This window comes from Eretmochelys imbricata, chromosome 10 (assembly GCF_965152235.1).
Source record: "Eretmochelys imbricata isolate rEreImb1 chromosome 10, rEreImb1.hap1, whole genome shotgun sequence".
Lineage (NCBI taxonomy): Eukaryota > Metazoa > Chordata > Testudines > Cheloniidae > Eretmochelys > Eretmochelys imbricata.
This window is the reverse complement of record NC_135581.1, coordinates 69182259-69196980: the sequence shown is the minus strand read 5'-3', so window position 1 is coordinate 69196980 and position 14722 is coordinate 69182259. Positions and strand designations below refer to the sequence as shown.

Sequence of the window (14722 nt, the reverse complement as noted above, 5' to 3'; positions counted from 1 at the left end):
CCATCTGTCCTTCTATAAGGCTCCAGCAGTGTGCCAGCGTAATAAAGCACTTACACCATCCTGCTGGGGTACACGTGTATAAATGAAGTGCTTTTTCTTTTCTCTAATACACCATGCTGCAGATTTACATTAAAATCTTTTTAACATTTACCAACAGTTAGCATTCCTCTGTACAATGAAATGTGAATAGGACTCTGAAATGTAGCAATAGACAGATACTTGAGAGGCAGAAATAGTGCCCTAGATTTAGCTCCATTCTTCCTTGAACAGGATCCAATTTTTCTTTATCGTGCCCACTACAAAAGCTAATGATGCCAAAGAGAAGACTGCTTTAGGCAGTTGTGGCCTCCAGCAAGTAAGGAGTTAAAAACACAAGATGGGTGAGTAAGCTAGCACATCAATGAACTGGATCAATGGCTGTTACTGGCAAGGTTCCATTGCACAGAATCCAACAATATACTGTATTTGTTTTCTCACTCCCAGCAGCAGGGGCTTGGTGGTTAATGGTAGTACAGACATGTGGAATGGTTTTACAATTCTGTTACTAAAAGGAAAAGGAGTACTTGTGGCACCTTAGAGACTAACCAATTTATTTGAGCATGAGCTTTCGTGAGCTACAGCTCACTTCATCGGATGCATACCGTGGATACTGCAGCAGACTTTATATACACACAGAGATCATGAAACAATACCTCCTCCCACCCCACTGTCCTGCTGGTAATAGCTTATCTAAAGTGATCATCAAGTTGGGCCATTTCCAGCACAAATCCAGGTTATTACCAGCAGGACAGTGGGGTGGGAGGAGGTATTGTTTCATGATCTCTGTGTGTATATAAAGTCTGCTGCAGTATCCACGGTATGCATCCGATGAAGTGAGCTATAGCTCATGAAAGCTCATGCTCAAATTGGTTAGTCTCTAAGGTGCCACAAGTACTCCTTTTCTTTTTGCGAATACAGACTAACACGGCTGTTACTCTGAATTCTGTTACTAACTTATGTTTTGAAGGATCCGGAGAACTTTGGCTCCCTGCTGGAGATGTCATGGAAGGGAACAAAAGTAATTGACCTTGGGAATGGACATTCTCGTAAATTTCTGCAGGATGGGGATGAAGTCATTATAACAGGTAACAACCAAATGATTATGAGTGTGTTCTCTGGCCGAGTACCACGGCGTGTGGCCCCTAGTTGTTTTATGTATAGCATTTCTAGTGGGAGTCAGGCTGCCTGTGAATTCCTAGCTGCACATGACCCCTTCCTGGTTCCTGGGAGGTAAAGGCAGGGGGATAAACTGTCCCCTGCTATATCTGCTGTATGGGTCTGTTTGTAAGTGTCTGTCTATTTTTGGGTATTATACAGTGCCTGTTACCCTGGTATTGAAGCACGTGGGCTCCCCATTTCCTAGGTTCAGAGATCCCTTTTGAGCATGATGCCAGGATTTCTGTTCTGCCCCCTCCCTGCCCCCCCCCCACTTAATTATAGCCTTTATATCAAATAAAGTTGCCAGATATTTTTGAATGACCTGAAAAGACAGCACCAGAGCAGGAATGGTGATGCTTTTCACTAGCCAGCCTTTCCCTTAAGTAGTTACTGCATGCACGCACGTGCACACGCACATAACTGTAGTCATATATAGTGTGCAATGCACAAAAATACGTTGGGGGCTAGTAGTTTTGATCTGGGGTTTTTTGCAAACTAAAAATAACATGTGATACTTTGTTACTCCTCTTTTGACACTTCCCTCTCCATAGAGATGTGTGATAGTGTTGTTCCTTTAGGTAGCATAAAAGCTGCTATGGAAAGCAAAGGAGGTGTTTGGTTTTTTCCATCGTGACACTAAGGACTGGGATTTTGAAAGGGGCCTTAAAGAGTTAGGTGTGGTGGTGTAATTTAGATGGAATGTATGGACCCAAAGAGTCAAAGGTGTTAAATGCCCCTGACGTGGTCTAACATTAAACAATTTCAAAAAGGGTTGGTATACAGAGACCTCAGCCTGCTTAGTACCATGGCAAACACCATTAAGCCTCTTATTAAAGATACAGAACGAGAAGGGAAAATGGTTTAAGTATTTGGAATGTAAAGTATTAAGCACGGCTTTCATTTTAACAACATCCCTTGTTCCATTTCCCCTTGAGCTATAGAGAGTTTTTAGACAGAAACCCCCACTTGTTTAACAGTCTCTTAGGTGGTACTCACAAAAAGAAAAGGAGTACTTGTGGCACCTTAGAGACTAACCATCAGTAATGACTGACCTTTTTGGAGAAAAGAAAGAATTAGTTGAAATGAGGTGGTGCTGCTGCTGTTGAAGTCTGGTCCCGTTTCCTAGAAAACAAGACAGACAGACAGAAACCTAAAGATAAAAAGGGCAGCTTCTGTCTCTGGTGTTGATTCTGCCTTGCAACCTTGCTGCTGGAAAACCCAGGCACAGCACACAGTCGTATCAGCCACTCCGAGTCCTGGCAAACTCATACCAGCATCAGGATGTTTTAGGGCATTGCTTTTATATGCTTCTGTGGTCACAGGCTTACAGAGGTGTTGCAAAATATACAGTCTTGGCTGGCTAAGCCAGACTTTTCATAGACAGAAGGCAAAAGGAGGATAGGAAAGAGAAGAAATAAGGTGGGAAAGGAAAAAGACAGTGTGAATGTGAGAGAGTCTCCACATACCTTGTGGTGTTCGGGATTTAGCCGAAGCCAGTAGAGGTAGAGATGTCATCTCTGACTCCCTCTCTTGGCTTGATCTAGTTGGGACATTTCTTGTGATCGGAACAATGAAGACCCAATGATGCTACAGTGGATCCCAGGGTCCCAGGTGACAATGAGGGTGGCAGCCATGATGGTGAAGCTCACTCCTTTCCCTTCTTTGAATCAGCAATTGTTCCATTTCGCTTCCTCTCTACCAGTTTTCCTCAAACACTTTTATTTTAAGGAGCCCTTAGGAGGAGCGATGGGCAGAGTCATTCACTCCTTCGTTATTTTATCAGCCAATGGGCCTAATTTGGACACACCAATTTTGGTTCATTGATTGCCGGTCTCCCACTGTTCTGGTTTACCAGACACTATCTTAATAAAGTCTTTGAATTTTATCAGTAGGCCTTTTTGTTTGGGCTAATTCAGTCTTTTTTTTTCCCCATCTTTCCCTGTTTTCAACGTTTTGTTATTGTAACATTTTGTGAACTTTCACTCACTTTTCACAGTTAAGCTCAGACTTAGGGTAAATTTGTTGGCCCAGTTATCACAACAGGTGCCTACTGAATTTCAATAGGGTTTGAGTGCCTGCCTCCCTTAGGCTCCTCTGAAACTCCCAGCCAAAGCCTCCATGCACTTGAGCCATTTGTCCTGGCTGCAGGAGCCGAACCCAGAATCCTAGATCTAAACCGTTTTGAATCTGGTAGAGGGGGTTCCAGTTCAGATTCCTGGATCCAAACCCGACTCCTGTGTTTTTAGTTCAAGGTCAGATTCAGAACCAGAAATTGCTTTTTTCCTCCTGTTTTTGATATGGGGTGAAGCTATTCTTGTGAGATTTTTTGACCCAATTTTGCAGACATCTCCTCAGTTCCTCTGCTGGCCATTTTAGAGAACTGTTTGTGAAATTTTTCATATCAACAAATCTCACTAGCCAGAACCTAACCTTGATCTGAACAGCTTCTTCCATTCTCCCCCACCCCCCAGTTCTTACACATACTAAGTGGAGTACCCCACAGGATTTACACAGACAACGAAGCTGCCAAAGTGCTAGGAAGAATTAATGAATGTGACGTGAGCAAGAGGAAACAATTGTGACTAAGTCATGGAGGCTGGTACATATGTCTGGTGAAAGGAACATTTTTTGGGGACTGGGAAACTTGCAAGGACTATCCTAGGCGGGGGATACCTACAGCACAGAGGCAAAACTACGGTGCCTTACCCAGCTGGCTATTTCGGCAATTAAGGAATGAAGACAGGAAAATAATTCTAGCCAAGCGAAGGAGCGTTGATGCAAGGTCTGAGTATGAAGCTAAGCAGACACTGCAGGGGCCCTTCAAAGAGAGCACTGAAATAAATGAGGTGGCAAAATCCAGCACACGGCAGTGCATGCACATCAGTACAGCCCATTAACCGCTTCGAAAGCATCGGCAAGATTAACAGCTCTGACGTCACAAGAGCGGGCCCTGTAATAGATCCCCTGAACCAAGAACGGAAATAGAAAATATGTTACTGAAACTGACAACAGCTGCAGTAAATGAGCTGGGATATCCAGAGGGGTAATGGTGACAGTATGATCGACAAGAAGGCAATGAAGATTTATGTGCAGAGATGGACATGGAGCCTCGCCATGTGTTCACTTCTCTGTGGGTTGGGTTTGTTCGGAGAGCACTGTGCAGAGGCTGTGGAATTTACCGTTGCACTGCGATGACCTCTGTGCACCAAGTGGGGTAGTTAGGTGAGGTGAATGGGCCCACTAGTGTGAATGAAGTGCAGGTCCCGTAGTAGTGACATTTCAGAACTTCCTCTTGCTTTTTAAATCATCGTTGCAGCTGCCCCCACTCCCACTCCCCACCACCTGCTAATAGGCAGATTCCCCTTGTCTGGGGTTACCATACGTCCTGTTTTTCCAGAACATTGCCTCTTTTTTTGAGTCTCCATCCTCTGTCCTGGCAGATGTTTCAAATATCAAGAAATGTCCTGGATTTTTGCAGAGCAGATGGTGTAGCTCAGAAAGAGCCCCAATTGGTCCACTTCCTGATCGGTCCCTCCTCTGCATCTGCAGCTGATTGGTCCATTCTCCTGCAGCCACATCTGCCCATCTCCCAGCCGTGGGGAGGGGATCCTGCAGGGAGGCCCTGACTGATGGCTGTCGCTGTGTCCTGCTCTTGTGCCTGCCACCATGGCAGGGAGCGACACTGGCCCCCACCTCCAGCGAGTACCCCTGCCACAGGTACCACCCAACTGGACTCCGCTTTCAGGCCCCCGACCACGCAGTGTCCTCTTCTGGGGAACCTGAACTATGGTAACCCTACACTTGTCTCCTCTTTCTGCAGGCCAAAGCTGAGCTCGCAATACACCACTCAAGTTATTGTCTGCTTCTAAGCAAAATGTGGAACAAAGGGGAGCATTTCCTCTTCCATCTCGATATGCACTGTGCATTATCTGAGGCAAAACAGCTAGTACTTAATGAGATTATTCTTGATTGATACAGATTCTGCCACCTAGGAAAGGTCAGCTAGATCAGAAAAGTTCAAATCTCGGTGCTTGGACACTCAATCCGTGCTCAAGCACCAGAATAAGTAGCCTGATTTTCAGATACTGAGTATCTCAGCCTGGTGCTTCATTTTCCTAACGGAATGAAAAGCACTGGCTGGATGGATCTGGAGGGGTAACATCTTCCTCACAGGATGCCAAGACTGTCTGTATTGCTGTTTGTAAACTGCTTTGAGATCCTTGGATGAAAGCTGGTATAAAACTATTGGATTTTAATGAAATGTGTTAATAGATCATTGAAAATGGAGCGGGTCAAATTTTTACTGTCAGTGTTTTTTTGTTGTTGTTATTTTGGCTACAAAGTATTTTTTTAAAGATTTTCATGAAAAAGATCTGGTTTTGTAAAGTTTTCATTTTTAAAAAAAAAATCGGGGGTTTGGCTGTTTTTACACCCACTCCACCCTTGCCTCCTCCCCCAAGTTAGGAAAATATTCAATGGAAACATTGTTCAACATTTTTGGCAGGAAATGAAATTATTTCCCAGCCAACTGTAATTGCCACCCAGTTTGATAGAAGCCTTTTGGGCTCTCCATTGTAGCCCTGACTGATGCTCTGAGAGTTCTAGGTTAATAACTAAACCTCACAGGGGTTTTGATGCCTTGTGGAAGGTCCAATACATCAGGAGCTAAGCTGTGAATAGAACCCCAGGGTCCTGAATACGTGTGACATACTCTAACCACTATGCCATAGGTTAGATTCTGACACCCTTGCTCACAGTAAATAAATAGTATTTTTACTCTTCAAGTGGTTCCATTGACATCAACTAGTGGCTACTCTGCATGAGCCAGGGCGTTAGAATGTGGCCCACGATCTCCTTGGTGCTTAATAAGAACTTTCCTTTTAGACGGCTGTTTCAAATCTCGAACATCGTTTATCAGTGGGACAATTAAAATAATATAACGTAACGCTAACACAACACAGAACATTGCATGTTGATAGATGTGCATTAAGCCAAGTTAGTGATGCTAACAGTGTGCTATTTTGAAATAAACAATGTTCCACAGCTACAATAGATCAAAACATTTGTAAAGCCCAACTGCTGATGTATGTAAAAGGAAATGTATGCTCCAGGGCTGGCTCCTGAGCTAGTTCGGGATGCCCTCATATTTAGTGACATATGGTAAGTCGAACCAAAGCCTTTACTGCACAGGTTAGAGTGTAGGCCTATTACAGCCTGTCCCAAGGCAGGACTAAGGCCTGTCTTACCAAGTGCCCAACCAATGATTTATTGCCTACTTTTGTTTGTTTCAAATTTCCACTTGAATTAACCCCTCCCCCCTCCTCCTTAAGCTATTTCAGGGAAACCTAACATAAATAAACCAAGAGCAATGTATTGTTCCTGAGAAATGTTTCTCCTGGGAGCTGGTATTACAAGATTTCTTTCGCTAAACGGCACTGTGGCATGTTTCAAAATGTATCTGTAGTTCCTTCAGTCTTTCCTTGGGGGCCGTGGTGTTGGCTGACAGGTCCACAGAGCCTGCTCCATTAACCGTGCTACACCTTGTTACTGCTCTCAATTATATTGGACCGCAAGGATAGCACATTGTGCTAAAAATCACCAGCAATGAAGCCGAACAAAGATTAATGGAAACTTCGTTGACTCCTCAGAGCCCTGTGACTGACTTAAGTAGTGTTTACTAGTGATGAGCCAACAGGCTGCTGTTTGAATGTCATTCATATGACAAGTTAGCTCCTGGTCAGAGTGGCTAGCGGGGAGCCCAGGTCTGTTAGAGAGAAGGGAGAAGACCAGCTCACTCTAAGTTGCTTTACCTTTGTGGGGGATGAGGATGAGGGTGCCAGGAGATTTTTACTGAACCTCTCAGCTGGGTCTGTGGGGTGGGAAGTAGCACTCAGGAACTATATACGCACCCGGTCTTCTGGGTTCTGTGGGAGGAGGGGCACTGCCAAGGACAAGGGTGAGGATATCAATACTACGAGAACTTTTCCTCCTCCACCCTGGTATGCCTGTAGGATGGGGACAGGGCTGGAGTTCATCTCCAGAGAAGGGACAGTGCTGGACCAGCTGGCCCTGCAGATAACTAGGTATATGTGCAAAAAGAAAAGGAGTGCTTGTGGCACCTTAGAGACTAAAAAATTTATTTGCGCATAAGCTTTCATGAGCTACAGCTCACTTCATCGATGCATTCAATGGAAAATACAATGGGGAGATTTATATACATAGAGAACATGAAACAATGGGTGTTACCATATACACTGTAACGAGAGTGATCACTTAAGGTGAGATATTACCAGCGGGAGAGCCGGGGGTGGGGGGTGCGTGGAGACCTTTTGTAGTGATAATCAAGGTGTTCCATTTCCAGCAGTTGACAAGAACATCTGAGGAACAGTGGGGGGTGGAATAAACATGGGGAGATAGTTTTACTTTGTGTAATGACCCATCCATTCCCAGTCTCTATTCAAGCCGAAGTTAATTATATCCAGTTTGCAAATTAATTCCAATTCAGCAGTCTCTCGTTGGAGTCTGTTTTTGAAGTTTTTTTGTTGAAGAATTGTAACTTTTAGGTCTGTAATCGAGTGACCAAAGAGATTGAAGTGTTCTCCAACTTTTTTTTGAATGTTATAATTCTTGACGTCTGATTTGTGTCCATTTATTCTTTTACGTAGAGACTGTCCAGTTTGGCCAATGTACATGGCAGAGGGGCATTGCTGGCACATGATGGCATATATCACATTGGTGGATGTGCAGGTGAACGAGCCTCTGATAGTGTGGCTGATGTGATTAGGCCCTATGATGGTGTCCCCTGAATAGATATGTGGACACAGTTGGCAACGGGCTTTGTTGCAAGGATAGGTTCCTGGGTTAGTGGTTCTGGTGTGTGGTTGCTGGTGAGTATTTGCTTCAGGTTGGGGGACTGTCTGTAAGCAAGGACTGGCCTGTCCCACAAGATCTGTGAGGGTGATGGGTCGTCCTTCAGGATAGGTTGTAGATCCTTGATGCACTGGAGAGGTTTTAGTTGGGGGCTGAAGGTGATGGCTAGTGGCGTTCTGTTGTTTTCTTTGTTGGGCCTGACCTGTAGTAGGTAACTTCTGGGTACTCTTCTGGCTCTGTCAATCTGTTTCTTCACTTCAGCAGGTGGGTATTGTAGTTGTAAGAATGCTTGATAGAGATCTTTTGGGTGTTTGTCTCTGTCTGAGGGGTTGGAGCAAATGCAGTTGTATCGTAGAGCTTGGCTGTAGACAATGGATCGCGTGGTGTGGTCTGGATGAAAGCTGGAGGCATGTAGGTAGGAATAGCGGTCCGTAGGTTTCCTGTATAGGGTGGTGGTTATGTGACCATCGCTTATTAGCACCATAGTGTCTAGGAAGTGGATTTCTTGTGTGAACTGGTCCAGGCTGAGGTTGATGGTGGGATGGAAATTGTTGAAATCATGGTGGAATTCCTCAAGGGCTTCTTTTCCATGGATCCAGATGATGAAGATGTCATCAATATAGCGCAAGTAGAGTAGGGGCATTAGGGGACGAGAGCTGAGGAAGCGTTGTTCTAAGTCAGCCATAAAAATGTTAGCATACTGTGGGGCCATGCGGGTACCCATAGCAGTGCTGCTGATTTGAAGGTATACATTGTCCCCAAATGTGAAATAGTTATGGGTGAGGACAAAGTCACAAAGTTCAGCCACCGGGTTTGCCATGACATTATCGGGGATACTGTTCCTGACAGCTTGTAGTCCATCTTTGTGTGGAACATTGGTGTAGAGGGCTTCTACATCCATAGTGGCCAGGATGGTGTTTTCAGGAAGATCACTGATGGATTGTAGTTTCCTCAGGAAGTCAGTGGTGTCTCGAAGATAGCTGGGAGTGCTGGTAGCGTAGGGCCTGAGGAGGGAGTCTACATAGCCAGACAATCCTGCTGTCAGGGTGCCAATGCCTGAGATGATGAGGCATCCAGGATTTCCAGGTTTATTGATCTTGGGTAGCAGATAGAATACCCCAGGTCGGGGTTCCAGAGATGTGTCTGTACGGATTTGTTCTTGTGCTTTTTCAGGGAGTTTCTTGAGCAAATGCTGTAGTTTCTTTTGGTAATCCTCAGTGGGATCAAAGGGTAATGGCTTGTAGAAAGTGGTGTTGGAGAGCTGCCGAGCAGCTGCTTCTTCATATTCTGACCTATTCATGATGACAACAGCACCTCCTTTGTCAGCCTTTTTGATTATGATGTCAGAGTTGTTTCTGAGGCTGTGGATAGCATTATGTTTTGCACAGCTAAGGTTATGGGGCACGTGATGCTGCTTTTCCACAATTTCAGCCTGTGCACATTGGCGGAAGCATTCTATGTAGAAGTCCTGTCTGTTGTTTCGACCTTCAGGAGGAGTCCACCCAGAATCCTTTTTGTAGTCTTGGTAGGAAGGTCTCTGTGGGTTAGTATGTTGTTCAGAGGTGTGTTGGAAATATTCCTTGAGTCAGAGACGTCGAAAATAGGGTTCTAGGTCACCACAGAACTGTATCATGTTCGTAGAGGTGGTGGGGCAGAAGGAGAGGGCCCGAGATAGGACAGATATTTCTGCTGGGCTAAGAGTATAGTTGGATAGATTAACAATATTGCTGGGTGGGGTAAGGGAACCATTGCTGTGGCCCCTTGTGGCATGTAGTAGTTTAGGTAGTTTAGTGTCCTTTTTCTTTTGTAGAGAAGCAAAGTGTGTGTTGTAAATGGCTTGTCTAGTTTTTGTAAAGTCCAACCACGAGGAAGTTTATGTGGAAGGTTGGTTTTTTGTGAGAGTATCCAGTTGGTGAGACTAGAAAACATCAAATATTTTGGGGGCAAAGAGCACGTGTACTCATGATGTTCAGCAAATGGAACATTGCATTTTCCTATCCTCGTTAAGGTTTCCTTGTGTATGTTCGTCTGCTGTGTGAAATCTGAATTGGTTTCCAACCCCAAGAGTAAACATGTTGATTGTTAGTGCTTAGCAGGCCCTTTTGAATAAATGTGTTCAATATTTAACCCCCAACTCATTTAACCTCACTGACAGTCATTACAATAAACCTGAGCAGGAATTTGGCCAGTTATAAAGTTCAGAGTCTGCATTTTCTTTTCCAAAGTCATGGTTTTTTGGAGGTTTTTTGGCATGTAGGTGGCCAGTGTGACACTGTTCTCATTTAATATTATATCCAAGTGTCACTCCAGTCTGACCTAGTCAAAGATGGCTTTCTCCCTTTTAGTATCTATTCCTCTCTTTATGCCTTGGCTACTTGAGTTTCAGACCTGATCACTTCTCTGCACTAAGTTTTTCAACATTTGATCCTTGGAAAGAGACAGAGTTTCCCTAGACCTCTGGGTTACAGCCTGAGTTCTCGTAAGAAGTGGAATCTGCTCTCTCAAGGAAAACTCCACTGCTTTATCAGCATTACAAAGAATCTCTGGGATGAACAGAGCATAGATGCAAGCATTCTGTGATATGATTCAGAGACAACCCCTCAGTGTGAGTGGACTGAAGAGGGAATGAGAAATTCTATTTCTTTAGGACTTGTTTCTCTGAAAAGCACTCCTTGGTAAAGTCAAGAGCTGAAAAATCTCCTTTAAGGTCCTGTTGAAGCCTCTAATGTCAGGAAAGGGAGTGCAGATGCCGAAGCTGCTTAAGTGAGTAGTCACCTGCCCTGTTGCCAACTGAATGATTTCAGTGCCTTGTAAAAACTAGCAATAACACACTCTACTTTGGGAGCAATCAAGTAAGAGGACAGTCTCCGCTACATATATAATTAGGAAGTAAGGACAATGTTGCTATGAATCACCGCAGTGGAATGCTGTAAAGCCTTTTTTTCCAGACACCATGAATGAGATCCTCACTCCCTGGTTCAGCCTGTTTATGCTGCGGAAACAGGCCAGAGCAAAATAAATGCCCCATATTCAGCTGGGGGAGGATTTCCCTGATGCAGGCACTATGGCCGACAGCCAGAAGGCTGCCCTTGGATGGTGTAGGGGAATGACAGGAGCAGAAGGGGCTGCAGCACTGTGGAAGAAATTTGGGTCATTGGCTACAGCCCAGGGAAGCTACAGTAATTTAGACCTGCAAAGGGGCTTCTCTAGCCCCCAGAGCAACCCAAGATGGACAAACAGGAAAATTGGTCTGAAGTAAATAGGATGAAGTTCAATCAGGACAAATGCAAAGTACCCCACTTAGGAAGGAACCACCAGTTGCACACATACAAAATGGGAAATGGCTGTCTAGGAAGCAGTACTGTGGAAAGGGATCTGGGGGTCATAGTGGACCACATGCTAAATATGAGTCAACAGTGTGACACTGTTGCAAAAAAACCAAACCTGCTTCTGTGATGTATTAGCAGGAGTGTTGTAAGCAAGCCATGAGAAGTAATTCTTCCGCTCTACTCCACGCTGATTAGGCCTTAACTGGAGTATTGTGTCCAGTTCTGGGCACCGCATTTCAGGAAGGATGTGGACAAATTGGAGAGAGTCCAGAGAAGAGTGACAAAAATGATCAGAGGTCTGGAAAACATGACCTATGAGGGAAGAGTGAAAAAATTGGGTTTGCTTAGTCTGGACAAGAGAAAACTGAGGGGGGACATAAGTTTTCAAGTATGTAAAAGGTTGCTACAAGGAGGAGGAAGCAAAATTGTTTTCTTAACCTCTGAGGATAGGGCAAGAAGCAATGGGCTTAAATTGCAGCAAGGGAGGTTTAGGTTGAACATTAGGAAAAACTTCCTAACTGTCAGGGTGGTTAAGCACTGGAATAAATTGCCTGGGGAGGTTGTGGAATCTCCATCATTGGGGATTTTGAAGAGCAGGTTGGACAAACACCTGTCAGGGATGGTCTAGATAATACTTAGTCCTGCCACGTGTGCAGGGGACTGGACTAGATGACCTCTCGAGGTCCCTTCCAGTCCTATGATTCTATGAAGATTGGGAGAGCACAAAGGTGGCTTTTCCCACTGTCCCTCTGGGCTGTGAGTTCTGTGAGCCTAGCTCAAGGGAGAGTGGCCACATGACTAAACGTTTGAACTACACAGGCTGGTTGATTGGCATAGCACCTGGTGAGTTGTGCTAACACAAGTTGTAGCCTGTAGCTGCATTCCCACTGCATTGCTAGCTTAAGTGTCTGCAGCACTCAAGCTTCAGTGCACACTCCCGCACCCCTACCCCAGTGGACCAGCTAGTTCGCATTTAAAGCGTCACTTTACCTGAGCTAGAAATTTTTGTGTGTAAACAGGAGTCAGGTTCGGGGTAACATTGAGTTATACCTTGAGCTAACATTGCAGTGAAGACAAGCCCTCAGTGAGAAGATACAAATGATCTGAATAACATTAACTCTCTCTCTCTAATAGAAATTCAGAGACAGATGAATCACTGGAACTACTGTACCATTTAGTTACATGCAGGGAAGAGTGTATCTTTTGACAATGAAATTGCTCCTTAAAATAAACTAACGGGACATGTTATACCACTGATGTCTTTCCCTTCACTAAACATTATCAGCTGAGGTCTGCAGTAATTCTATCTGTTGCTTCATCTCAGTATTACGTTTTCAGGTATGCCTGATGCATACGGGATGAAATGCCTTCAGCTGAGTTTCCTTTCCTGCTTTCTCTGCAAGCTGAACTAATGGATTGCTCTTTCTGAATATGTACAGTACATGGCAGAATGCACCAGTACTGAGGGGGGACTTGCAGCAGCCACATACCCCAGGATTGTGGAATTAAAAAAATAAATATGTAGGACAATATGTCAGTGTGTCAACTCACAGCTTGCATGAGTATTGAGAGGTCAAATCATTCTGTAGTTGCAGATGTAATCAATGACCGGCAACATTGGCAGCAGTTGTAGACATTCATTGTTTATATAATGGAGCATAGTGGACATCTTGAGCCAGATCCTCAGCTGGTGTCAGTGGAGCCGTGCCAATTCAATTTAATGGGCTAGTCCAATTTATACTAGTTGAGGATCTGACCATTAGTTTTGGTTTTTTAAATGTAGCCATCCCATTGATGGTCTGGCAAGCTGAGGATTCTCCTAAGGCTGCTCTAAACTACACCAGAGACCAGGCCAGCATAGAACCAGCCCCAGGTTTGGGGACCCACAAATATTGCCTTACAGCCCCCTCCCCTCATTGGTATCCAATGTGTACTGGCCTGATCAAAAGCCCCTCAATGTCAATGGGAAACTTTGGGTCAGTGGAGTTTGGATCACCCCAACTGAGCACAGTTAAGGAGCTAGGCCTACGTCAGTGTATTTACATTCATTTTGTTCCCTTTCGTGTTGGTACTACAGTTTGTGCTATTTTATTTTTTTACTTATTGTAAAAATCACTGGGTGCCCCTCTTGTGACTCTCTTCCTCTCCCCATTCCAGGTCACTGCCAGGGAAATGGGTACCGAGTGGGATTTGGCCAATGTTCAGGAAAAGTGCTTCCAGCCATCTCTGTTCCATGATTGCCTGCACAAGATGACTTTTTAGGAAGGGAAGAAGCCTCACCACGTTCCTGACGTAACAGTTCTCTGACCTGAAGAAATTAAAATGTGTGTGTGCACATGCATGGTGTTCAAATCCGTATTTTTTTATATAAATGGTTGGAGTTTTCCGAGTGTTTTAACTGTTCTCAATAAATATCTTAATGATGCAGTTGCCTTCGGTGTTCTCTCTTTCTGACGCTGACTGTGATGCTGTCCTGGTTAAGCTCCATAGATGTAAGTAGAGTCCTTGTACACCGTCCATTAGTAGTGGGCATTCTGAGCTGGGGCAGCCTTATTTTCTCCAAGTCCCTTGGCGGATGTAAACACCAGTGAGTCAGAGGAGGAGCTTTGCATGGTACAAGCCAGGAGCAGGTGGATTACATTAGCAAAGAAAATGTAGACCGAACATTTTGAACCATGAATGGGGGGTGAGATCTTGTAGAATAACTTTCTGTGGGAATTGGGGGCTCCTTATTGTTGAGGCAGTTAAAAGCATGACAGCAAGCAAGGAGAATAAGGGAATCTTTGCATCAGTCTTCGCCACAGAGAATAATTGGGAGATACCTGCCCCAGAGTTACTCTTCTGCAGGCAATACAGGGGAGGCAGTACTAGGGACTGAGGTGTTGCCCAGATTGATAGCTTGAATGCCAAAGAGTTACCAGGATGGAGTGGTTAATCCAGGAACTCTGAAAGAATTTAAGAATTAAGTGGGTGAACTGCTGACAGAAATACAGGGAGAAATTCCCCCCACCTCCACACCTTATACACTGCTCTGGCTGTACAGGTACCCCAGGAGCAAATCCCTCTGCTGCAGGAGGAGTGCAAAGTACCCTTTACTAGCCCTGGTGTAGGTGGGGTGCTGGGAGCAGTAGGAGACATGTCCATAGCGCATACTGCCATGGACACTGGGCTGCAGAGCAGTTCACAGGCAGCCTTCAATGAGGCTGCCATAAATGAAAACAGCGCCCAGGGCGGCTCTAATTTATGCTGGGGGCTGCTCCCGAAATCCAGACATAAAAGCGATCTTTGCCCTAGTACCTCAGACTGCACATCCCAGAAGCTCAGCA

General features: G+C 44.8%; 1 protein-coding gene across 1 annotated transcript in view; it reads left to right on the top strand.

Annotated features, from left to right (window-relative positions):
- FAH (fumarylacetoacetate hydrolase) overlaps positions 1-13821 on the top strand; it is a 31599-nt gene extending 17778 nt beyond the window's left edge. Inside the window, exons 13-14 of the mRNA XM_077827693.1 lie at positions 1007-1124; positions 13554-13821. Of these exons, the coding sequence (XP_077683819.1) occupies positions 1007-1124; positions 13554-13633 (198 nt within the window). The 3' untranslated portion in view covers positions 13634-13821. The remainder of the gene's footprint in view (positions 1-1006; positions 1125-13553) is intronic.
- The last annotated feature ends 901 nt before the right edge of the window (positions 13822-14722 follow it).